The 25275-nt window shown below is 54.8% G+C and overlaps 1 protein-coding gene across 2 annotated transcripts in view; it reads right to left on the bottom strand.

The window, feature by feature from the left end:
- The window catches only part of DBNL (drebrin like), a 31925-nt gene extending 7464 nt beyond the window's left edge, over window positions 1–24461 (bottom strand). For both annotated transcript variants that reach the window (XM_074981740.1, XM_074981741.1), the window contains exons 1-11: window positions 24349–24461; window positions 23540–23595; window positions 16654–16766; window positions 12942–13016; window positions 11562–11708; window positions 10348–10425; window positions 9021–9172; window positions 6532–6586; window positions 5997–6071; window positions 3543–3648; window positions 1396–1548 (exon numbers count right to left, since the gene is read on the bottom strand). In XM_074981740.1, coding sequence (XP_074837841.1) covers window positions 1396–1548; window positions 3543–3648; window positions 5997–6071; window positions 6532–6586; window positions 9021–9172; window positions 10348–10425; window positions 11562–11708; window positions 12942–13016; window positions 16654–16766; window positions 23540–23595; window positions 24349–24431 — 1093 coding nt within the window. In that variant the 5' untranslated portion in view covers window positions 24432–24461. The remainder of the gene's footprint in view (window positions 1–1395; window positions 1549–3542; window positions 3649–5996; window positions 6072–6531; window positions 6587–9020; window positions 9173–10347; window positions 10426–11561; window positions 11709–12941; window positions 13017–16653; window positions 16767–23539; window positions 23596–24348) is intronic.
- Window positions 24462–25275: the final 814 nt, after the last annotated feature.

The following is a 25275-nucleotide window of genomic DNA, read 5'->3' as shown; positions in this document are numbered from 1 at the left end:
ACCTGAACAAGAAGAATTTTGCAAGGTGATTGTAGCGATGTATCAAATCCCTCCTCGTCCCCTCGTTCCTCTTGGAATGGAACCTCTCTACGCTAGGTCCTGAACACATTTTGGGGACAATGTGAAAGAAAACCCACCAGCACCCTTCCTCAGCAGTAAAAACAGGAGACAAGTAAGTTAAAAATGGGTGAATTTCAGCACTTCAAGTCTGTAAGCACAGTATCCTCCAGCAGGCATAACCTTACGCAAAGGAAAAAAAATGTTGTAGTCCACAGTAAAAATATTTGGCGGGGGGGGTACACATCATAATAAACTTGAAGATCCCTTAATTTAGGGAACTGCAACAAGCACTTCCACAATCCATGCAGATTAAGCAAGGCAAAAGTCACCCTTCTGCAGTGCCAGATGCTGTATGAACACAGAAAACTCACCCACGTTGTAGCTACTGTGACTCTCAGCCTACAAAATATTACACATCTACAATGACAGGCAGTTCACATTACTGTAAGAAGTCCCATGGCACCTTATAGACTAACATATTTTGGAGCATAAGCTTACACGGGTCTTTGCCCCTGACAGCTTATGCTCCAAAATATCTGTTAGTCTATAAGGTGCCACAGGACTTCTTGTTGTTTTTGCAGATGTGGACTAACACAGCTACCGCTCTGACACACATTACTGTAAGAGATCCCTCCCCTCTGTACACCGCATATTGTACCTGAATACGCCACCCAAATGCTGCCTTACAACTGATTTAAAACCTCTTCTCTTTTTGCTTTGATTTTCCAGGGAAAAACAAAGAAAGCAGAGAGGAAAGGATCCTTGCCTGACTTTTGCTGCCAAGAGCTATGGGGCTGCTCGTAGGCATCTGTTGGCTTTTGCAGGATTAAACCTTTCCTCTGCAGAGACCCACCTACTGCATCTGACAAGTGCCTAACACACCTAGATATATAACCCAGGCTCTGCTAGCTGAGCACTTTCAGACACGTGCTCCCAAGTGCTTTTTGCTTTTTAGGCATCTCTTCCCCACAGCGAAAGCCCGACGGCTCGGAAGAGCTATTCGCAGCGAGAGTTTTGGGTTCAGCCATTTGAGCTACTGATAAGCAAAAACCCCATGAGAAATGGGATTATTCCTGACTCGCCAATAGCTGAAAAGACCCTCCCGCTGACTACATGTACAGTCGCTTTGTGTTTCACAGCCCTCTTCTGAGTTAGCAAAGTCACTCCTGGTCTGAGATACAGCAGGCACACTGCTGTCCAATGGAGAAGTTTCAGAAAGTTTAGGGCCTGGGAAGACGGAATGAAGTTTGGACGGAGGCAGAAGTTACAACAGCTGGCAGACCTGCTCTGCAGGCTCCCCGCTGGTGACCTGGTGGGAAAGGTAAAGCCACACACCTGAGCCGGGAACCAGAGAGGCCGGCGGCGTCTCCTGAGCCGGGGGATGGACATCGGAAGGTGGATGAAAGTCCTGGGCAGCCGAGTGGACCGGGGAGGCTGGTGCATGGATGGGGCTGCTCTCCTTCGGCAGGAAGGGGCTGCGTAGCTTGCCTGGGAAGAGAGGTAGTCAGAGAGAAACACACTAGGCACGCCAAGAAAGAAGGCTTTCCATAGGGGAGCACACAAAAGGGGAGGGCCTGCATTTGCTCCTCCGCCTCTGTGCTTAGCAGCATTTCTGGCCTGGGAACGGCCACAGGCGTATCTATCAATTTCTGCATCCCCTGCTCGCCCGCGACAACAAATGCATCTCCGGATAACAGCCTTTTTCACCACCCAAACCCGCTGCTGTTGCCGTCCTTCCTGTGCACTGGCAGGTGTTGCCGGGAAGGCACCCCACGAGTTCATGTAATGAACGGCTATCGTCATGTACACGCCCAAGGAGGTGATGTTAAGGGTGCAGAGGCAAACTCCATTCTGGCACTGCCTGACTTCTGAGGGCTGGACTCTGCAAACTGCTCTTTTCGTTTTCTTTGCCGTAGGACGCTTCCTGGGTGTTAAGGGAAAACTGCAAAACCAAGAGTGCCCTAACGTGGCACCACATAGGTCCACAGCAAGGTTTCACCCTCAGGTCTGTAGCAAAGTCCCCCTTCCCTGGAGCTAAAGAAGAACAAACGAAAACGGGCAGCAGTTAACCCCTATGCCCATCGCGAGAGGGGGCTGTTATACGTACTCTCCCAGTACGGCCCTGTCTTTCCTGCACAGTACCCCCAAGTTACACAGCTCTGCCGGACAGCAGTGGAGCACGGCGTATCCACGGTGTTAGGTTCTAATCCTGCCTCTGGGAAGGGATTCTTGCCCACTGGTTACAGCCGTGGTTTGGTGGTTACAGCTTAGCCATGTTACTCAGACTGCCTCCCTCCAGTGAGACTCAGATCTCATGTTAGAGGCCTGGATCCAGTTCCCTTCTGTCAGCTATACACCCACGTGAGCCACAGGAAGGGCTGTGAAACGCAAAGCAACCGTACACGTAGTCAGCTGGAGGGTGACGTTTGAATTACTCGCCTGGCTTCCAACCCAGCACGCTGTCAGGCGAAGGAGTATTTTGCTGGAAGGGTGCAAGCGGGTAGCTATTTAACCGCTTTGGAGCACGCAGGGCCCAGACAGAACGTTCCTAGAACTAGCACTGCCGTGCATATGAAAAGGACAATTTCTTGAGACTAATCACCAGGTTTGGCCAACTGGATTTTCGTGGTGGGGCAGCTGCCTCTTTTACCTCAGGACTGCTCTCACATTTCAAGTACCTGCTGCAAACTCTGCAGGTGCCAGAGCTGTTTTGAGAAGCAGAGGGAAAACAGCTCAACACCAGCAGAAGCATCTGCTTTCACTGCACCTCCTGCTCAAAACCAGCAGCCATGTTTCTGAACTTTCAGTCCCTTGGATGCAGAGAGAGACATGCTCCACTGAGCTCCTGTTTGATTTCTTACCCCCAGGCCGCACAGGATGCCCCCAGCAAAACAGGGATTGCAACCCTTTCTCCCATCCTAGTATCCTAGCTACACCACCAGCCCTCCTTTTAAGTGGTCTTCACTTATGGCATGGAAGGTCACACGGAAGGTCTCTAGTTCAAAGGGGGCTGGCGAAGATCCTGGCAGTCAGACCAGCTGATCACAAGGGTTGGTTCCTTCTGCACGTCATCTGTTTTGGTTGAAACTTTAAAAAAAACAAAACAAAAAAAAAAAAAAACCCAAAATCCAGGAGGCAGCAGAGGTCAAGCCTGGAAATCTCATCTGCAACAACCAGATATATTACCAGCTGCTGAAGAGAGAGGCTCGTATTGGGAAGTGACTGACGAGCTTATCTCCGGGCACTGCTCCACCTGTACTGCAGCTCACATGGAGGTGTGGGAGGAGGTTTATCGGGACTGGAACGAGCACGCCCGTCCCGAACCCACGCTGACTACACCTTTACATCACAGGTTCCCAGCTGATAAAGCTGTATGTTAACGTGGCATTGACAGCGTGTTCCCTGAGGAGCATTACAGCCCTGGGACAGACTGTCTATCTGCCAGCTCTGCCCTCTGCTGACGTTCTGCTTGGGCTCTATACCTGGCTGGGAAGCGAAGGCTGCTGTTTCCGAGGGCATAGACCGCTCCTTCTGTTTGAAGATGTCCCGTGGATTCACTGATCTTTGGGCGATCAGCGATGCTGCTTCCTGTGAGGAGAAAAGGGCACACATCCATCCATGCAAGTGTTTGGATGACTGATTCTGGCTCTGGAATGCATAGGGCCCGACCAAATTCACAGCCATGCAAATCAGGTCACGGATTGGGAAATCTGGCATTTTGTGTGCTTCTACCCTGCACGATATAGATTGCACAGGGGGAGACCAGTGCTTCTCAAACTGGGGGTCCTGACCCAAGAGGGAGTGCAAGAGCATCACGAGGTTATCTTAGGGGGCTCATGGTATTGCCACCCTTACTTCTGCACTGCCTTCAGAGCTGGTCAACAGGAGAGCAGTGGGTTGTAACGCTGGTCTGGTGAAAGCTCTCAGAACTGAGACCTCTAAAGAGGCTGGAGAGACGCTGTTCTCAGTGGTGACAGATGGCAGAACAAAGAGCAATGGTCTGAAGTTACAGAGGGGAGGTGTAGGTTGGATATTAGGAAAAACTCTTTCCGCAGGAGGGTGGTGAAGCCCTGGAATGCGTTACCGAGAAAGGTGGTGGAATTTCAATCCCTAGAGGTTTTTAAGTCCTGGCTTGACAAGGCCCTGGCTGGGATGATTTAGTTGGGGTTGGTTCTGCTTTGGGCAGGGGGCTGGATCTGATGACCTCCCGAGGTCCCTTCCAGCCCTGGGATTCTAGGATTCTATGAGTGGCCAGAGGCGGGCAGCTCAGCTCTACAGACAGCAGCGCAGAGAAGGGTGGTAATAGCACAACATCAGAGGTAGAAAAAGTACCCAAAAATTACCTGAGTAAAAGTGCAGCTACTTTCACTTCTGGATACTTGAGTCCAGCATGCATGTGCATGTGTGCTTTTACTCAATTAGTTCCCCACAGGGCTGCCAGTGACTTGTACTTAAGTACCGCCCAAGAGCTGTACTTTTACTCAAGTAACATTGTGGGTACTTTTCCCACCTCTGCATATCATGCAGTCCTTACTTCTGGTGGGAGCTCTGCCTTTAGAGCTGGATTTCTGGCCAGCAGCCACCACTCTCCAGCTGACGACAGTGCCTTCAGCGGTGGCACAGAAGGAAGGGGAGCAGTATTGCAAGCCCGACGCACCTCCCTTTTGGGTCAGGCCTCCTACAATCCCATTGCCGCGAAATTTCATGAGTTCGGCTGTTTAAATGGTAAATTTTAACATCCTATGACCGTGAAACTGATCAAAAGGGACTGTGACTTTGGCAAGGCTCTAGCAATGCACAGGGCTAGCAGGCGGTTTGGTTTTTCAGAGCAAAAACCCGTCTCTTTGCCTAGATCACCGCGTATTACTGACCCACCTGCCTGGAACGGCTCGAGAATGGAGCTACTCACTCCATTCAGGTAGCACAAGTCACTGCTGAGCAGTAACAAGCACGTATCGGCTCCAAGTCCTAAAGGGTAGGGCTTTCCTCCAGCCGCTCTGCCGTGTGAGTTTTTAACAGAGCAATTAACTGCTGGAACAAATTTACCCAGGGTTGTGGAGGAGTCGCTGCCACTGGGCATTTTAAAATCAAGACGTTATTGTAGGAGATCTGCCCTAGAAATATTGTGGGGACGTTCTCCAGGCCTGTGCTACACAGATCACACCAGATGATCACAGTGATTCTTTCTGGCCTTGGGCTCTGGGAGGCCTCTGCTAGAATGGACACGGTGGTGCCACGTGACACAGTCCCTGCCAGGCCCACATGACCACCGTTCCGTGCGATTCCTTCTCAGCACTGGCCGTCCGCCTGCGTGAAACAGGCAGCTGGAGAGCCAGGCACGACCAGAATGGACACGGAGGGTTCCGCTTGTTCAGCGGCAGCGCTCTCGCTTGGCGCGCCAGAGGAACACCAGACAGGCCTTGCATATGACCGGGAGCTAAACTGGGAAGCCGAAGTTTATCTCTGAGGAGGCCTGGAGCAAACTCCAGCACACACAGGACAAGCAGCGAGCAGCAAAATCTCCACAGGCTCCAGGAGCATCAGGAACAAGCAGCTTTGTCACCAAGAGAGGAGAAGTGCGGCCACGAGGCCGGTGGGGGCAGATGGCGTGTGGGCCCCTCAGGAGAGTCACAGCCCACATCAAAGCAAGGGAGAGGCCAGCCGGCTCTCAGGAGACCCTTGTGCTGCTGTGCAGGCCTGAGAAACTAACTCGGCGCCCCAGGAGACAAGCGGAGGGACCAGGCAGGGGAGGGAACACACGCGACTGCCGCATCTGAACAGCCTGCGCTGCCTCCCCAGCCCGTCTGAGGGGGAGGGAACAAAGGGAGGGTTACCGCCAGGGCCGCTCGCTCACGCGCGCGGAGAAGCAGCAGGAAGAGCCGCACACCGGCCCTGGACGCGGCTGTGGCCGTCGGTGCTGCTCCTCCTCCTCCTACCTGGGCTTTCTCCACAGACTCGCTCCTCCGGAAACCCCTCCGCTGGGCGGCCTGGTGCTCCTCCTCTTGCTCCTTCTGCAGAACAAGACAGCCCTTTGCTCTCCCAGCCAGCCGAGCAGCCCCCAAAGGTACGAATCCCCCTGGCTCCGGGGGAACAGCATCTGAAGGACCCAGAGAGCCGCGTTCTGGTCATGCCCATCGGCCAGGTTTTGGAGCTTGGCGAGGGGCCGAGAGCTGATGCCCTGACTAAGCCACTCGGTCCGATGCACCTGTCCTGCAGGCGGTGGAAAGTCCTGCCTGTCCCCTACACACATCCTGCCCGGGAAGCCGGACACCAGACTGCCCTGCCATTGCCATTGCCGCTGTGGGTCGAGTAAAACGTGGCAAACGGGCAGCAACTCGTCCAGCTGCCGCGTCTGGAGCTCCCCTGGATACAGACTGTGCTGGGCTACACCAGCAGACCCCGTCCCCCTCCGCCCCGGGTTTCCGCGCCAGTCACAGAGAAGAGGTGGAGGGGACAGGGATCAAACCTCACCCATTGCCGCTTCTCCTTGTCCCTGTTCTCCGCATCCTGTTGCTGCTGGAATTTCCTGCCATTGCAAACAACAAACTGGAGTTAAATAATAACCAGGCAGAGGAGCCGCTGGTGCCAAGCAGTGCAGCTGGGTGGAGCTCCCCAGCTCTCTGCACACAGCCCTGGCACAGGCAACCTCCGGATGGGGCCACTGGCGATTGAGGGCTTCTCTTTGTCATTTGAAGAGTCACCACCTGCGCCCGAGCAGGCCCAAGGAAGGCCCCCAAACCCCCCACTCCCGGACACCTCACAGCGGCAGCAAGGGCCTGGAGCCAGCTCCAGGAGTGGGAGGGAGGGGAAGCAAGCCTGGGGGCACCAGGAAAGGCATGTCCGCCCCAGGACGAGACCACCCCGCCCCCCACTTTCTGAGCCTCGCAGGGGCAGCAGCAAGGAGAGGTGGCCGTTCCCATCGGTTCTCATGTGTAATATCACGGGGCCCCGTCCCATGCCCTTCGGGGTGAGGGGAAGAACTCCTGGCCCAGAGGGGCTGGGGCAGCCAGAGACTGCCAGGCTGGGCTCTGTCTCAGGAATGCTGGAGCCAGGCTCTCCCTGGCCCCACTGGAAGGAAGAGGGGAGGTCAGAGCCCATGTGGGCAGCTCAGAGGGGCAGTGAAATCAGCTGCTGTTCCCCACGCCCCATGGCCTTGGGGCAGAGAGGTTTAGCGGGGAGGGGAAGGGTTGCTATTTCAGGCTTCCTGGCCCCTCTCAGGAGGGCAGAGTGGGAATGGTTGCCTGCTCCCCTGGCAGGGATCCCACCCCCAGTGCCGATCAGTGCAGGGCCTTAGCGATGGGCTGGCTCGGATGTGGCTAACTGCTCATACTGTCGCTGGGGGCACAGGGCTCCCTGGGCAATGCTCGCTCTTGGTAGGAGTGGAGCTCCAGGGGCTGTGAAAACACATTACAGTCCCACCCCCAAAGGGTTATCAAGGTTGCCGGGCTGCAGGACCCACCGACAGACACCAACGAGCACAGAAATAAACAGTTACTTCGCTCAACCCTCCAGTAACCTCCTCTCAACCTCAGCCACAGGCACCTTCTGCTCCAGCCACATCTGCCCTCTGTGCGGGGAGTTAAGAATCCACCATGTCCTAGAGCTACAGGTGTGTGATCGGGGTGGGATGGGAGCCCCTAAACGTGGGACAATATCAGACTGCAAATGACGAATGCACAAGATGCTAACTCAGGAAACTTTCTGTGAACGGCTGAGCTGTGTTCCAACTCCCAGCATTTGTTCGGAGGTAGCAGCTACCAAACTGAGGTTTGCTCACGTGCCGGGGCTGTGTAGGTACTGCCAATGACCAACGTGGAAACAGCCTGGGCGTGAACACCACTGCACAATACCGCACGTGGCCACAGGATTACATATTAAGATGAGAGAAACAGAGGCCGACAACGGACAAAGCACATGTAACGCCACCAGACCTGGGTTGCCGGCACCAGGGATTGAACCTGAAATCACACGGGCTAAAGCCCTGTGCTCCACCGCATGAGCTAAAGGCCAGAGTGTCTCTTCTCAAAGGCCGCGTTGTGGCCGAGCCAATTGGAGCCCTGGTCAGATGGGCCAGGCAAGTTCTGCTTGATGGGACTCCTCTTTTGAGTCCGAGAGGGCGGCCTGAGGGAGACGCTTTCCACGGCAGAGGCAGCAAAGCTGCGCCCGTCAGACCGGCCACCCTGCCCCGCTGGGGACAGGCCATGGAGGGCTGGGGCAAGAAGACGTCCAGATGAAGCTACTCGACAAGCAGAGCCTGTCGCTCAGCCGTGGAGAAGGCGCCTTTCCACCCGAGGACCAGCCAATGATTTACCAGACGTGACCCCCGTCCGACAGACCTTACTGGGCCCATCAAACCAGGACTCCGGCAGAACTGCCTCAGCTCTGAGCTCACGAGCACCAACACATGGCAGGGAGCAACTAGCGGCAGGTCGGCCAGTGGGGGGCTGGAGCTCTGAGCATGCAGCGTACAGCTGCGCAGCCGGAAGGAGCAGAGTGCGCAATGCGGGTGGCTGGCCGACCCCGCGGGAGGAGAGCAGCCTGGAAGTGATCAGCGCCCGGATGGCAGCTTCCTGGACCTTCAGCGATTGCACGGACAGGGAACGCGCGAGAGGAGCTTTACCAGAGAGCTGTGCTCCTGTGCGCACAGACAGCGCCAGCCTGCCGCTCCCCGAGAGCCTCTGGGCCAGCACGCTTCTCCCCTCCGCTGACGGGAACCGGGAGACTGGTGAGGGAAGGGGACGGGGGGAGAGATGCCAGAGATCTGGCTGGAAGGGCCCAGGGGCAGCCTCCAGAGGTGAGGGAGCAGCACTCGCTACTGAGGTTTCTCCCCAGAGCCCTGCGCTCCGGCGCGTGGGATTGCAGCCTGAGGGCACATGGCGCTAAAGGGAGCAGCCCACGGGGGAGAGGGAAGGAACGGGGCAGACGCCCGCAATGAGGCGGGGAAGCTGGTAGACACTCACTTCTGCGCATCGATCTCGCTGGCTCGCTCTTTAAACCGCTGCTCGCGCCCAGCCGCTTCCTGCAGCTCCCGCTCCCGCCGCTCTCTGTCCAGCCGCTGCCGCTCCTCCTCCGCTCTCCTCTTCTCCTCCAGCCGGCGGTTCTCCTCATCTTTCTGCGGGAAGAGCGGGCCTGGTCTGGTTAAGGAAACGCCCCTGCCGCTCTCTCCTTACCAGGCCTTCAGACTTGAAGCACCAACCATCCTGGGAGACTTCCTGACGGTCAGTTACTGTGTCATCCCCTGCAGCCCTCACCACCGCAGTGATGCCTGGCCACTAACCATGCAGGCCAGCAGCTGCAGCAGGTGCAGCCTGGTATTTCACACTTCACCCCCAGGGCTCCTTCAGCCTTCAAGACCTCCGGGTGGCAGGAGGACTCAGAAACACAGAATGCTCCCTCAAAGACCTGACTTGCTCTTGTGAGCAATCGGGGCCACCCCTGAGGCCAAACCCTCCCCTTCCCCCTGGGAACAAAGAGCAGAATTCCCTGGACCTGTAGCCCAGGCCTAGCTTAGGGCTTTTTGTAGCCAGCTGTAAGGCAAGGAACCTGCAGGCTCATACCCTGTGAGACATTAGTGTAAGCAAGTTAGCCTGGGCATAGCCAGTAGGCCTGTTATCGGGGTTCCCTCTATTTTTTTCCATCCATGGGTGGAATAAACTTTGTTCTGTGCACTGAGGCACGTGCAAATGTACACCACCAACAGAAACACCTGCTGCCCCACTGTGGGCGCTCTGCTAATCAGCTGGGCAGCACCTGAATCTCCCTGGGGTGGTCACCCAAACGCCCAGCTTACAGGGACAACTGCCTGTTACTCTTGCCAGAGATAACTGGGCTGACAATGACACTTCACTTTTGCTGGACCCCAGGAGCTGGGACCTAATGGTACCTGGTAGCTGCAGGCACACGGAAGTGCTAACCACAACCTGGGGCACAGTGCCACAGAGATGAGCAGCCTCGATAGGAAAACTTACAAGTCTCCAGTAAATTTTCATCTGAAACACAGTTTCCTTCCCACCCTCACTGACGCCATATAGAACACCAGGACTTCTCCTTGCAAACCCAGCAGGACAGGCAGGAGTCAGGATTGTTCCCAATACTTTCTCCTGCTGCCCGGCAGCGGCAAACAGCCGCTCCCCTAAAGCAGAACGCATGCGTCCCACACCACGAATCCATTACCCAGCAGTCAGCAAAGCAGAGAAGGAGGCAGTCGATGACACAAAGACTTGGCTTCAGTCCAAACACCTGACCCAACTCTAGCGTCTCCCACGAATCCAGTGCCGGGGGACTCACCTCTGCTTTGGCCCAGAAGCTATCTTTGCCGACCCTCTTGATTTCTGACATGGCATTTGTCTTCTGGTAGACAGAACTCTGGAGGCGGACAAAAGCAGCACACAGTTGAGATGGCCTCTATGTAACCAGGGTCTAGTGGTCAGAAAGCTGCAGCAGCCCATCAGTACAGCCCCCCAGCCTTCCAGTTCCCTTCCAGGATACTGCACCCAGAAGCGTGCCGCATTCCCCCCCCAACACTGGAGAGGGCTCTGGAAAAGGAAAGTCCAATGGACTGTGGAATGGCTCTGCACAAATCAGAGACTAAATCTGGCCCAGAGAGAGACGGGACGTCGTCGCCTGAGAGCTGCATTTCAGAGACAGACAAAACCAGCAGGATGAGGGAGGGAAATTACCCCGAAGGGGAAGAAAAGAACAGTAGAACTACTACGTATACTGGAGAGTTTGTGTGTCTGTCTGCCTGCCCGTCCGTCTGTTCGATCAAGAACTTCTTTGAAACGATGAGAGCTAGGACCACCAAATTCGGTATGGAGCATCCTCTTATTACAACGCAAACCAAGGGCTGGGCTTGGCTGTGCCAGGACAATGGGACGTGTGTGGAATGCGATTGTTTTGCATCAAACGCAGCAGGGAGGTGTGCGATAAGGAGGACAGTTATACTCTTCAATAGCCACAGGGAGGGCAGCAAGCGCTCCAGCCCTGGGGGGCAGACACCAACTAGGCCATGTGGCCTCCAGCCCCAGGGAACAGCTGCCGACCTGGCCACCCCACACAGCCCCTGCCACTTCAGTGACCATTCTCCTCCTTGCCGCAGGTGCAGAAACACAGCAGCATTACAAATCTAACCTGCTCTCCACCACGGGCAGTGAAGCGCAGCGGGGCCAGAGGGCACCGCACCTTCACATGAATTGGTGGCCAATGTACGCAGACAAGACCTCACGCCCCTTTTCCACCTCCTGGTGCCCAGCTCCGGTGAAAGACAGGACTCTCTCCTCCCCAGAACCACCACACGCTCTGCAGACTTCGTCGAGCTCAGAGGCTGAACTCTCCTTTCATCTCGGCACCCACCGTCGGCTCCAGAGAAAGAGGGTTCAACGTGCAGAGAACCGCTGCTAGCACCAGCACTCGTACGCCGGCTCAGCAGAATCAGAGCCAAGCCCACTCCGGCAGCTCTATGGCAGCGGGGTCCCTGTTGAGCCTGCAGTCCAGGCACTCACCACTGGGGCCTGAGGGCCGGAATCCTGGAACCTGCTGCTCTCTTGATGGAAGTTGTAGTTGGCGCCGGAAGCCTTGGCGACCTTCTCCATGATCGAGTCAGGCTCTACGTCCTCCTCCGCCCGAGCATTTACCGTCACGTGAGCGCCCTGGGCAGGGAAAAAGAGCAGCACAGTGAGGGCTAAAGGACAATCGCCTTCTGCCCAAACGCGCCGGCTGCCACGGGGAGAGATGATTCCACCGCTGCTCGTGCGGGGCAGACCCGTCCTACAGGAAACGAGACCACCAAGCCCTCCCGCTGCACTTCTGGATGACCCCGCCCCGGAGAGGAAGGAAAGGACGGGCAAAGAGAGCCCTTGGGGCCGGGTCCCAGCTGCGCTCCCGGAGCTTCGCGATGGAATCACAGTGTGTGTCGTGGCACGGTCAGCCTGCGGCTGGCACCGCTCCGCCTCCAGCTCCTGAAGAGGGTGCTGGGCTCACCTGAACATTTTAACGCTAGCGACCTGATCCACAAGCCCCTTGAGCTCTCTGGACTCAGTGCTGGAAGTCAAACGGCAAGCATAAAGGAACCGCACCCGAGAGAGTGGGCAGGAGGGGCTGACAGGTCCACCCCTCCGCTGCCGTTCGTGGCCTCTGGCTGCTCCAAGCTCCCTTGGAAAGTGATGCTTTACGAAGCGCCCACTGAATTACTGCAACTGACAGCAAGGTTTTGTGGGCTGTTTGCCCCCAAACTGCACCTCAACAGGCTGACAGATACCCGCAAAGTAACAGAGAAAGGGTGTTAACAGCTCTGCCCTCCTGTGGCGACTGTCCTTCCCTCAGGAAGTACTCTTCATAGGACAAAAACTGGTTTGCTCTCATAGAAACTTAGCAGAACGGGTCTTCCAGCAACAAGCCCCCTTCACAGCTGGTTCAGGTGGCTCAGCTGAGTACTGCTCGCATTTTAATGCGCACTCTGCTGTGGCTTTCTGCTGCTGCAGTTCTGTTCCTAGGAGAGGCCCATGCTCACCCAGGAAGGTGCCAGACCGTGTTCCCTGTGAGCTGAGCTCATGGGCAGCCACCGAGAAGAGATTCAGGTGCCGCCTATTAGCAGAACGCCCACTTGCACTCACAGTGGGCAGCGTGGGTTTCTATGAGTGGTGCACATATGAAGAGGCACTGGTGCACATAAAATTTATTCCACCCACGGGTGGAAAAAAAATTAGCGGGAACACTGGTCTCGGACTGTCAATATGGCATGGCCAGAGGCCTGCATTACTGGCTGCTCCTCTCTCAGGCTTGGCCTTTCTCAGCAGGAAGGAGAAGAAGTCAGAGCTGAACTCTGCAATAACGAGCAAGGCAAACAGCAGCAAAGGGAGAACATCATAAAAACATGCTTGTACCTTTAAGAAATTTGCTACTGTGCTGACGTGATTGGCACACGCTCCCTTCCTCACATCGTTCACACCTTCGCCAGTCTGCAAAGAGAAACCGTCAGTGCCCAGAACTGCCTCTCAAAGACTGTGCAGCACCCAGCTGAGAGAAGGGGCCCTGCACGGCCTCCTTAATAGAGCCAGCGTGCTATCTGCCGGGGATGGTGGGTGGGGTGGAGGCCCAAGAGCAGGAGATGCTTTGTGCTCAAGGCAAAGCTTTAGCCGCATTGCTGAAAATGAGGGAGGGGAATGTAAGAACAACACCCAGCTGGGAGACCCTTTCTCCGCCTGGCTCCTCCACAACAGGACCCTGCTCCTAGGCCTAGACACTTGAGCTGACACACCCACCAGGGACTGAACCCAGACCCTCAACAGCTGGAAGCAGGACCTGCTACCGCTTGAACTGAAGAGCTCAGGTGCCAAAGGCAGGGCTGCAACACACACACACCTGCCCCAGATCAGGCGCAGAGGGGGACCTGTAATATACCACTATCGGCAGGCAGATCTGCGCCGGGAACCATCACAAAAATGCACCTCTTTCTGCTCCCAGCCCAGGCAGGAGTCTTTGCCTGGCCTTCCAACACCCAGACCTAGCAACATGGACACTGCAAAAACAAGCTACTCCACTGCACACGGCTCTCCCCAGGACGACAGAGAGAACACACAACCCATGGCAGACATGAGCTGTGTCTACACGTGCACGCTACTTTGAAGTAGCGGCACTAACTTCGAAATAGCGCCCGTCGCGGCTACACGCGTCGGGCGCTATTTCGAAGTTAACTTCGACGTTAGGCGGCGAGACGTCGAAGTCGCTAACCTCATGAGGAGATAGGAATAGCGCCCTACTTCGACGTTCAACGTCAAAGTAGGGACCGTGTAGACGATCCGCGTCCCGCAATGTCGAAATTGCTGGGTCCTCCATGGCGGCCATCAGCTGGGGGGTTGAGAGATGCTCTCTCTCCAGCCCCTGCGGGGCTCTATGGTCACCGTGGGCAGCAGCCCTTAGCCCAGGGCTTCTGGCTGCTTCTGCGGCAGCTGGGGATCTATGCTGCAGGCACAGGGTCTGCAACCAGTTGTCAGCTCTGTGGATCTTGTGTTGTTTAGTGCAACTGTGTCTGGGAGGGGCCCTTTAAGGGAGCGGCTGGCTGTTGAGTCCGCCCTGTGACCCTGTCTGCAGCTGTGCCCGGCATCCCTATTTCGATGTGTGCTACTTTGACGTGTAGACGTTCCCTCGCTGCGCCTATTTCGATGTTGGGCTGAGCAACGTCGAAGTTGAACATCGACGTTGCCGGCCCTGGAGGACGTGTAGACGTTATTCATCGAAATAGACTATTTCGATGTCGCAACATCGAAATAAGCTATTTCGATGTTGGCTGCACGTGTAGACGTAGCCATGGTGTCACATTGCTGCCGTGCCCGGTTGGAAGGTGCTCAGATACTGTAACAAGTGCAGTATAATAACCTAGATAAAACACAGTGCAGTGCAGTGCTCTGCTCGTAGAACCTCAGCTCCAAGTTTCCTCAATTTTGAGCATTTAATTCTCGCTAACTACACTGCTCTAGACAAGTTATTTTCAAAGTTTCCGTAGCTGGAATCATCTTAACCTAAGCAATGCAATAATATTTACTGCTAGCTTAACAGCAATAACCATCCACGCAGCACCCGCCTCTTTAATAGCGTGTGCAGTTTTGGTCACCCTAAGCCAAAAAGATGGAGAGGCACTGGCCAAGGTTCAGTGAAGAGCAACAAAAATGATCAAGTGTATGGAAGGGCTTCCATAAGAGGAAAGAATACAAGTATTGGAATCAGAGAAGATTAGGCTTGGAAGGGACCTCAGCAGGCCACTGAGTCCAACCCCCTGCTCAAAGCAGAGCCAATCCCAACTAAATCATCCCAGCCAGGGCTTTGTCAAGCCTGAATTTAACCACCCCTAAGGACAGTGACTTCACCACTTCCCAAGGCAACCCATTCTATTGTTCCCCACCGCCCTAGTGAAACATGTTTTTTTCCCCCTAATATCCAACCTAGAGCTCTCCCACTGCGACGTGAGACCACTGCTCCGTGTTCTGCCATCTGCCACCGCTGAGAACTGCCTCTCTCCATCCTTTTCAGAACCCTTCTTTAGGTTTCTGAAATCTCCCCTCACTCTTCTTTCTCTCCACCATACAGTGCAGTCAGACAAGCCACACCGCTTTAACTCGCTGGCAAGAATCCCGCGGGAGACAATATCAAAAGCTTTGCTAAAGTCAAGGTATAGCACATCCGCCGCTTTCCCCTTATCCACAGAGCCAGTTGCCTAGTCATAGACGGTTAACAGATTGCTCAGGCGTGACTTGCCCCATTAGGGTTGTTCGGCTTAAAAAGAACTAACTATGGGGCGGGAGGGGAATGGGATAAGAGGTCTATAAAACCATGAGTGGCATGGGAACGAAGCGGGAATAGGGAAGTGTTATTTACTCTGTCCCATAGTACAGGGAACAGGGTCACACCCTGAAACTGACAGGCAGCAAGTGCAACGCAAACAAATGAAAGCGCTTTTTCACAGGACACACAATCAGAGCCGGTCCACGTATAACTACCCTCAGACAAGAACTAGACCAGCACCCGGAGGAGGGACCCATCAGTAGCTTTTAGCCAGTATGGTCAGGTGAGTTCTGGATGTTGCTAAATCTCTGAGTGCCACAAACCAGGAGGGGAGTAGGGGTGGATGAGACCAACTGCTCTGTACTGTGTACTCCCTGCGATGGGGCGTCTGCCTTTCACTGGCCCTGCAAGGACTAAACCCAGACCTGGCAGAGGAGCAAGCACCTGTGGCGTATAAGGGCCCAGCTGGGGCTGTATCAAGAGAAGAGGAGACACTTGATTTAGCTGGGGAGCAGGAGGGACCTGGCTGCCAGGGAAACGGCTGAGGCATCTTTGCTGGGGAACTCTGGCCTGATCCCACTCCCAGGCTGCAGGGCCTGAGGGCACTAGGGCTGCAGGGAGGAGGCCAGGGCAGCAGAAGGTCCACACCCCCTTGCCAGTGATGAGTGGCCATTTCAGGCTGCAGGTTGCCCATGAGGTAAGGGGCTTGGTGACAACTGGCAGTGGGTCCCTGAGGCGAGGTGGGTATAGGGGATTTGGGGCCCCCTGGGAGCGGAGGACCCCAGAGTCTGGGGCACTGCACGGGGCAGTACCCTGAGAAAAAGGCACCGGGGGGTCTGAGAGGGGTGTCGGTGCTGATACAAGGGGGTGGAGAACACCTGGTAATAGTGAGTGAGACACTGCCAGGAGAGGGCACTCTGGAGCCCGGAGCGAGCTAATTCCCAAGTGATCGAGGAGAGGCGCCGTGACGATGAGCCACGAACCGTTACACTCCCCCTCAAGCTGACACGGGCCACTGGTGACGACGCAGTTGTGGGCTTCCTGGACCGTTGGTCAGACCCAGCAGGGCAGTTTTTATACCCTTGAGAAGAAGGGGGCCCCTCCGAAGACCTAGGAATGTCTCCCCATCTTGTTCGTCTGCATCCTTATCATCTATAGCGCACAGGACGCTTGCACGTATTATTTGGGGAACCTCACGGCGGCCCAAAGCCATTCCAGGCATTAGCTAGCTAGACACTGGCCCCTCTGGTTCAAGGGTGGATCCTCTTCCACCCGGACAGCGTCTCCAACCTGTAGCGAAAGCTCGTCTCGACTCACCCAGTTGACAAGGACAAATTTCGGCAGGCCGGAGTTGGGATCCTTCACCCGACAGAACGCGTACATCACCTTCCCGCTGCTGAGCTCCTCCACCATCTCCTCCAGGCCACCATCTGCACAGGCATTTCCACACGGGAGAAAGGGAGAGAGGTGAGCAGCTCAGTCCCGAGAAGGGGAGAAATAACCCAGCAGCATGACTCCGAAAAGCCTCCAACTCACAAACAAATGGGTGAGGCAAGAGAATGGAACAGTCAGCAGTCTTCATTCATGGTGGTGCACCCATGAAAACTGGACTTGTGGCTTTGTCTCCTTCTGTGGCTTATTGCAGCCTAAAGTCGCAATAAACAAATAATGACATCTACCCAAGGCGCCAGCTAGGCACCCTAACGTAACCACACACTACATACAATCAGACCTCAGCAATGCTGAAACCAGTGCCACAGGAACGTGGGAGGACAGCCAGGTTTCCTTCATCTCAGAAGACTCTGCATTTCTTCTCCAGAGCCCTTGCCAAGCAGGCATCTCTTGCAATGTGCACAGAGAGTCATTAGAGTTGGTCTTTCGCAAGCCAACTGGTGGGAGCGGGTTCCAGAGCCCGGAGCCGTCACAAAGAATGCCTTGCCAGCCACCGCATAATGGTCCCTCTGGCAGGCCTGGCCCAGGCCCCTTAGGACTTTAGTGGTCATCGCCAACACCTTGAACTCTACCCTAAGATCAATGGGCAGCCAGGGGTGACCCCATAGCACTGTTACTTGTTCCCAATGAAATGTCCACTGGATAACTACGTTCTGCACCACCTTCGGTCTCTGAGCAGTGCTAAGGCAGGGGTGGCCAACCCAGGGCTCTCGTGCCACAGGAGGCTCTTTGAGCCATTAAATGTGGCTCCTCCTTGCAGATATAAAGATGGGTAAAATAAACAAATAATACGTGACTCTTTGCATTCTGTTGATGTGGGTCTTTGTACTCGGCCTCTGGCTCTTCGTCCCTAACTGGTTGGCCACCCCTGCTCCTACTGCTAGGCCATGAACAGGCAGAACAAACTCGGCTCCTGGTGAGCATCCTCCATCTAAACCAGTAAGTCCAGACAATTCTGCTACAGTCAGCAGTTCTACGGCTCCGACGGAAGAGGCAGGACCTCTTCAGAGCCCTGGCACCCTTACGAATGTACCTTTGCATTTCAGCTGGAGAGAAGCCAGATCCTGACTGGGTCTAAAGCAGGGGTGGGTAAAATACAGCCTAATGTTTCTGCCTGGCCCAGGACACAGCAGGGTGGGAGCTGCCAGTGGTAAGCACCTCCGGCAAGAGCCTGCACCTCACACCCCCTCCTAACTCAGACCAGACGAAGGCCTTCCTGCACCCAAACTCCCTCCCAGACCCATCCCAGCCTCCCCCACCACAAGCCCCTGTTCTAGCCTACAACCCCTCCTCCACCAAACTCCTTCCCAGAGCCATCATTCCCTCCTGCTCTCCAGCACTCTGCACCAGCCCAGAACTGCCTCCTGTACCCAAAATCCCTCCCGCACCCAAGCTCTCTCCCAGACCCCACGGCTCCTCCATGAATATAGCAGAAATGAGCAGCCTGTGACTTCCCACCAAAAGCTGTGGAGTGCCTCTCCCTGCACAAATTATTGCTCAGCCCATTTTAAAATAAAAAGCATGTCAAGTGAAAACCACTCTTGCCATAAATGGACATAAAAACATCCCTGTGTTCCAAGGCATTTCACTCTAACTATTTCAATACAGTGACTGCTTTCAAAGCTGCAGTGATTGCTTTCAAAGCTATAACAGATGGCTCCTTACTCTGCACACAAGTTTGTATCTGAAGTTATAATGAAACAGGGGTGGAGACATTCCCCTTAGACTCAAGGGGAGTTATTACTGATTTCAGTGGGATCCAGATTCCTTGGAGTAATATGCATAAGCCAGCAAGGCAGGAACAGATGCTCAGAAGTGAACACTGGTCATCTCTTTGGACGTGGCTCATTAAAGGGACTACTCGGTTTGCCCTGAAATGAGACCAGCCTGCAAAATCTCCCGCTGCATGTTCCTTCCTCCTGTTCCATTTTAGCAGCAAGTGCAAAATAAGGGAACATGCACTGACACAAACAGGAAAGCCAGCTTCCCCAGAGCTCCCTGCATGGGCACCTGGCCAGCATAACCAGTTTCTTGCCTGCCAGCAGCACCCACAGAGGAACGAACTGTAGTTGCACCAGGCCACTACACACCTAAATGAGCTGCAAACAAAGACAATTGACATACACCTGCAGATTTTCATCATGACCTGGTTTTACGTCGCGTAAGAACAGTTTGCTAAGGACCCGTCCGCTACTGATGCTGTGCATGGACCCAGGGCAAGAGGAAAAAGATGGGTATAATTTCAGAGATGGTCCGGGTTAACTGAAAATTGCCGGAGTGCAGTTTGCACACAAGGTGAGGGAGTTAAGACTAGGTGGGCAGCATTAACTTTGCTTATTTCTGGGTTTTGCATGCTTCATTAACAGTGGAGGCCCAAGTGCCTGGCACCTTAAGGTCTAGGCACCAGCCACCAGAGCATTTTGAGCAGCCAAACCACTGACCAGGACCCCAGCGGACCACCCAGCACTCATGCGTGAGCTTGGAAACATGGGAGCCTGCAGGCTCGGGTTTAAACTGTGGTGTACACATACAAGAAGAGGCCACAAAAGCTCCTACACACAGGCACGCTCCCTAGTTCCCTGTTCTCCTTACAAGGACCACGTAACTTAGCTGCGCATGTGCGGTCAGGCTGCTCTCCTTCAGCTTTCCATCGGATGAGGTTAGCTGGCATATGAGTGAAATGCAACTGAGCTTGTGAAGTGCACGGTTTTCAAAGCTCCTTTTCCCAGGACATGCAAAGGCCTTCCCCGACAAATTTTAACTTCAGTGTCCCCTCCCCAGGGGGCACGTGCAGGACTCCTCAAAAAAAGTTATACCCTGGGGAAAGCGTATGCCCCCTCCCTCCAACAGCCGCTCCTTAAACTTTAAAAGGAAAAGAAAATTCACCTTTGGTTAGTGGCCAAGCCTTGAATCTCTCAGCCTGGAAGCTGAAAGCAACAGGAGTGTAAAAAGAGGGACCAGATTAGACAGCGCTACTTTTTACCATTATCCATGATACCACTCCCAGGATAATTAAATGCTAAAAAGCTACCAGCTACAAAACATGGACACAGGAGCATTGATCAAGTGCTCACATGTCAGAAGAATTTCACCACCAGAGGTTCTTCCTGCAGTGTTGGCTCAACCATGTTTCACCACCACGAAACAAAGGAGTTGGGCGTTAGTACCTCATCAGGCATCGGCAGCACTTCCTGAGTCAAGGTCACATTTAGGGTTTCAGTCCTGCACTTGAAGCAGGACTGAAATCCCTGTTTTCCCCATAATTAAATAATTCTACTCGGTCTCCAAATTTAGCCCAGTCATTTCAGATGATAAATGAATATTCCATGTGATGTTTTCAGAAAAATATTCATTAGCTTTTGCAGAAGAAAAGTTTAGAAGTTCACTGCGATGCTACGCCCTGTATTTTATATGAACATGTTTTTAATATCAATACATAAAAGTTGAATATGCTTTATGCAAAACAGGTCAAGTAACCTATCATTCAAGAGCATGTGATCCCCTGAATGTGTATATTCTGTGTGTGTGCATGCATCATTCTTGTCTGTGAATTTGGAAATACAAAGCATAATCTTGCTCATTTATGAAGAATATCTGGTGAAAGCCATCAGCGGTACTTGAGAAACTTAATGGCCCAGTGCTCAAGACAATGATCTGTAAATGGTTTTGTTTTTCCTGTAAAACTGTGGGTGGTCCTACTAAGGAAGACGTGTGAACTTGACACCTAGTGCTGGATTCAGATTCCCATCCTGAGGAAATTCTGTTTAAGGGATGGGATGGAATCAACGATTGACTTCAGCTGGCTTTTGAAAACTGCCTCCCGGCCGTAAGAGAATACACAAGAAGCTTTTAGACCTAGGCCAGAGAAAAGATCAGCTCCGAATTGAAAAATTTTGCCTGAAATAAAGACTAGGGTGAGAAATATGATCTGTAACAATCTCTCAGTGTATTACCATAGAATCATAGGGTTGGAAGAGACCTCAAGAGGTCACTGAATCCAACCCCCTGCCAAGAGCAGGATCAACCCCAACTAAATCATCCCAGTCAGGACTTTGTCAAACCAGGACTTAAAAACCTCTAGAGAAGGTGATTCTACCACCTCGCTATGCAACAACCCATTCCAGTGCTTCATCACCCTCCTGGTGAAACATTTTTTTCTAATATCCAACTACTAGGCTTAACTGGCATGTTTTGTTTATTATACATTAGTAACTTGCTTTGAACTGTCTTTTTTCACTTGCAATCACTTAAATCGGGGATCAGCAACCTTTCCGAGATCTGAAGAAGTGGGTCTGTCTCACAAAAGCTCACCTAATAAACTATTTTGTTAGTCTTTAAAGTGCTACTTGACTGCTTTTTTGTTTTGATAGTATATAGACTAGCACGGTTCCCTCTCTGTTACTTTGCGAGGAAGAGTGTCGAAATTTTTCACCTCAAGAGGACCTCTGTGATCCAACGCATCACGCCCCCACTTTCACAGCTGTCTTCACATTCTCACCTTTGGGGGAAGTTTCTCTCAACACGCCACCACTAAACTTTGCACACGATCCGAGAACAGGCAACAGGGATAACAACCTATAGCCACAGAGCCGCTCAGCTTTGTCAGTTACTTAACTGCCCAAGCAAAAGGGGTCAAGCTGCCTGAGTCAGAGAGCTCCAGTCTTGAGTGGATTTCAGCTTTCCTCTCCCATATCTTAGCCCTGTTGGTAACGACGTGCTACAGAAAGTGCCCTGTATCGGAGGGGTAGCTGTGTTAGTCTGGATCTGTAACAGCTACGAAGGGTCCTGTGGCACCTCATAGACTAACAGAAAAGTTTTGAGCATGAGCTTTCGTGAGCAAAGTGCCCTGAAAGTGCCACAGAAAGTGCCCTGTGATCCTAACTAAACCAGTAAAGATGTGGGTATAGCCTAGGCTCAAAACGCAGCTAGGGAGCTACAGGCCTCTTGCTATCATTGACAAGGTCAGCACAAGAATAGTCTGCAGGGTTGCGCGCTGAGCCATTTCTCCCAGACAAAGCTGCTGTTCTGGAGACTTGTTTGACAGGTCTCCTGCTACAGAGCTCGTCGGGCTAAGGGTGTGAACGCATCAACCGTATCAATGTTTAAAATCTGACCATGGTACACAAGTAGGGCGGCCCGGGAGAGAGCAGGGCTGTACGGGGTGTGTGTGATGTGAGAAAACACAGCGTAGGAACACATTTCTGCAGAGACGCCCCGGCCCCAGTCAGCAGAGGCTAACATTACGTGGACGTTTGTCAGCCACAACAATAAACAGCAATGAGCTTCTGTGGAACAGACCCGCTTCTTTAGATCCATTTCATTTCTGCTGCTCTGTTTTGCTGGAGTACAGACTAACAGGGCTACCTCCCTGCTACTATTCAACACCAAACAGGTTTAATTGCAAACATGATTTTGCTGAAACAAAAACATTCATTCACTTGGAGCTAAGGTTCCAAGTTACAGTAACTTTACAAAGCAAGGAAAATGAGCAGCTCCATCATTCAGCTGGTCGCTATACTCCACTCGGTGTCAGCTTGAAATGCCTCTCTCTGACCACCCACGGCTCTTATACTTCCACTTGCATCCTCAGCAGCCACATACAGCCATAACTGTAACCTTACACGCACCAAGGCAAATTTTAGTTCTGCAAATTTTTACATAAAAATATCACACCTGCAACCATCACAAACAGCTGCCTGCGTATCATCCCTTCCCAGATTTCCTGAATAGGAGCAAAACACCATCCTTCAGCCACCACCTGCAGATCGACATACAATGCAATTTCCCAAGGTCACGTCGACTGTGTTAATATAACCAGCTAACATGGCTGGCACTCACAAGCTCAGGTTAGCTGGTGCATGTGGGGAAATGGGGGGGGTGAAAGGAAAGCAGGGGGCTGGGAAAGGAAACAGATGAATCAAACGAACACTGATGCAAATACTTATTTCCTTGCTTTTTAAAATGTGTGTTGGTGGGACATCAGCTGTAAATCAGTAGTTTTTCATGGAAACAAGCAAGGTATAAACTGTCACACAACTGGGGAAACCAGAAACAAAAACTCCATATCCACAATAAGTAAGTCAATTTAGACAATGAAGTACACAGCTGGGCTACTTTGCTATTGTATTGACCCTAGTTACACTTACAACATAACAGGAATGAACTGAACTGTGATGAGTTAAAAAGAGGTACAGAAATTTTCTTGTTCACGTTTTCTTTAAAAAAAAAACAAACAAAAAACAGAAACCCCACAAAAAAGGGGAAGGAAAAGAAAACAAGACAAGGCCATTTTAAGAGCCATCAAAACTTGCCTTCAGGTCAGCCAGGCCATCCCAGTCCCCTTTCAACCACACTTTTTGCTTTTATCCAGCACCTCTTCTTTGCAAAAGTCTCCCTGCCAGACACTGTTACTGGACCACTCAAAAAGTGGTGGAACATTTCCACCTTCTGTCCCACAGTGCGTGTCCCAGGGTCTAATTCAGGACTCTTCAAAGCATCATCCGTCAGTCCAAGCCAGCAGAAACGGGCTGGGGCCACAAGCCCAGAAAGAGGCATCTTTTGTTAAGCCACTGGGGGAAAGGAGAAGACCAGACTTACATCCCCGGAGCTATTCCAAATGCTGAACACCAACAGCCAGTGCCGGAGAATGAAGCTGAGCAGACACCCATCAAGACCAGGCCAAGCTAAATGGCACCACTTCTTATGCACGTACTCGGCCACCAAGCCCCACTCTGACTCCAGAAAGACTCACCTCCCGTGCCAGCGACTCGCAGGTCGTTACTGTTGCCTTCATAGGTGAACAAAGCCCTGAAATAAAGCACCGTTATTGCTGCTGCACCGGAGAGGATGCTAGGCCCCCTCCTGGTAAGCTATCCCCAGGCCGTGCCACCTCCTCTGACTTCGCCCCGGCAGCCTCCCCCTTGCCCACCACTTGTCTCCCACACCTGCCCAGACCACCCCGAGTCCGGGCCCACAGCTGGCACCGCACCACCCCAAGCAGCAGGGGGAGGGTTAAGGTGGGGCAGGGGGCATGGGGGGGGTTAAGGAGGGATAAAGGGGGCCCAGTGGGGCTCATTGGGATGGGGGCAGGGCAGGGATGAGCTAAGGTGGGGGCCCCAGCGGAGGAGGGGGGTCCAGGAGGAGGCTCAGGTCGGGTGGGGTTGGGGGGCCTGGCGGAGGGGTTCCGGGGGGCCGGGGTGGTGCAGGGCGGGGGGGCCGGGGTGGTGCAGGGCAGGGGGGCCCCGGGGGGGCGGGGCTGGTGCAAGGGGGGCCCCGGGGGGCGGGGTGGTGCAGGGCGGGGGGGGGGCCCGGGGGGGCGGGGCTGGTGCAGGGCGGAGGGTCCCGGGGGGGCCCCGGGGGGGGCGGGGTGGTGCAGAGCGGGGGGGGGCCCCGGGGGGGCGGGGCTGGTGCAAGAGGGGTCCCGGGGGGGCGGGGTGGTGCAGGGCGGGGGGTCCCGGGGGGTCCCGGGGGGCGGGGTGGTGCAGGGCGGAGGGTCCCGGGGGGGTCCCGGGGGGGCGGGGGGTGCAGGGCGGGGGGTCCCGGGGGGGCCCGGCCCCTCACCAGTCGGTCGGGCTCCCCGCGGCCACCACGCGGCCATAGGCCTCCTGCAGCGCCGGCCCGTTCCTGCTCAGGTTCAGCGCCATGGAGCCGCCGCCGCCTTCCGGCTCCGCCCGGCCGCGCCGCGCCGCGCTGGGGAGGGGCCGCGGGGCGGGCACAGGCGGGGGGCGGCCCCGAGCTCCCGGCGCAGCCTGGCACCGCCACCCCCCCAACACCGCCACACCCCCCGGCACCGCCCCCCCGCCCCCCACTCCCGTCCTCCCCCTGCCCCCCAACACCCCCACGGCACCCCCCCAACACCGCCACACCCCCCGGCACCGCCCCCCCGCCCCCCACTCCCGGCCTCCCCCTGCCCCCCAACACCCGCACACCCCCACGGCACCCCCCCAACCCCCCCACATCCCCCCCAACACCGCCACACCCCCCGGCACCGCCCCCCCGCCCCCCACTCCCGTCCTCCCCCTGCCCCCCAACACCCCCACGGCACCCCCCCAACACCCCCAGCACCCCTACATCCCCCCGGCAGCCTCCCCAATGCTCCCCACTCCCGTCCTCCCGCTGCCCCCCAACACCCCCACACCCCCACGGCACCCCCCCAACACCCCCACCCCTCCTACCCCCAGCCCCCCACCAACACCCCCTGGCACCCCTACACTCCCCCGACCCCTGGCACCCCGGCACCCCCACTACCACCCCCAACCTCCCCCTGCCCCCCGGCACCCCCACACACCCTTGCTTCCCCCTGCCACCCAACACCCCCACTAACACCCCGCACCCCCCCAACCCCCAGCACCCCCACCAACACCCCCTTTCCCCAAACACCCCCATAGCCCCCTCGACACTCCCCAGCCCCCCCGAGCACTGGCACAGCCTCGGCCTCTGCCCATCCCCCGGCACCCCCCCAGCCCCCCGACACCCCTACTGACACCC

The sequence above is a fragment of the Carettochelys insculpta genome, chromosome 31, assembly GCF_033958435.1.
Source record: "Carettochelys insculpta isolate YL-2023 chromosome 31, ASM3395843v1, whole genome shotgun sequence".
Classification (NCBI taxonomy): Eukaryota; Metazoa; Chordata; order Testudines; family Carettochelyidae; genus Carettochelys; species Carettochelys insculpta.
This window is presented reverse-complemented; position numbering and strand designations above follow the sequence as displayed.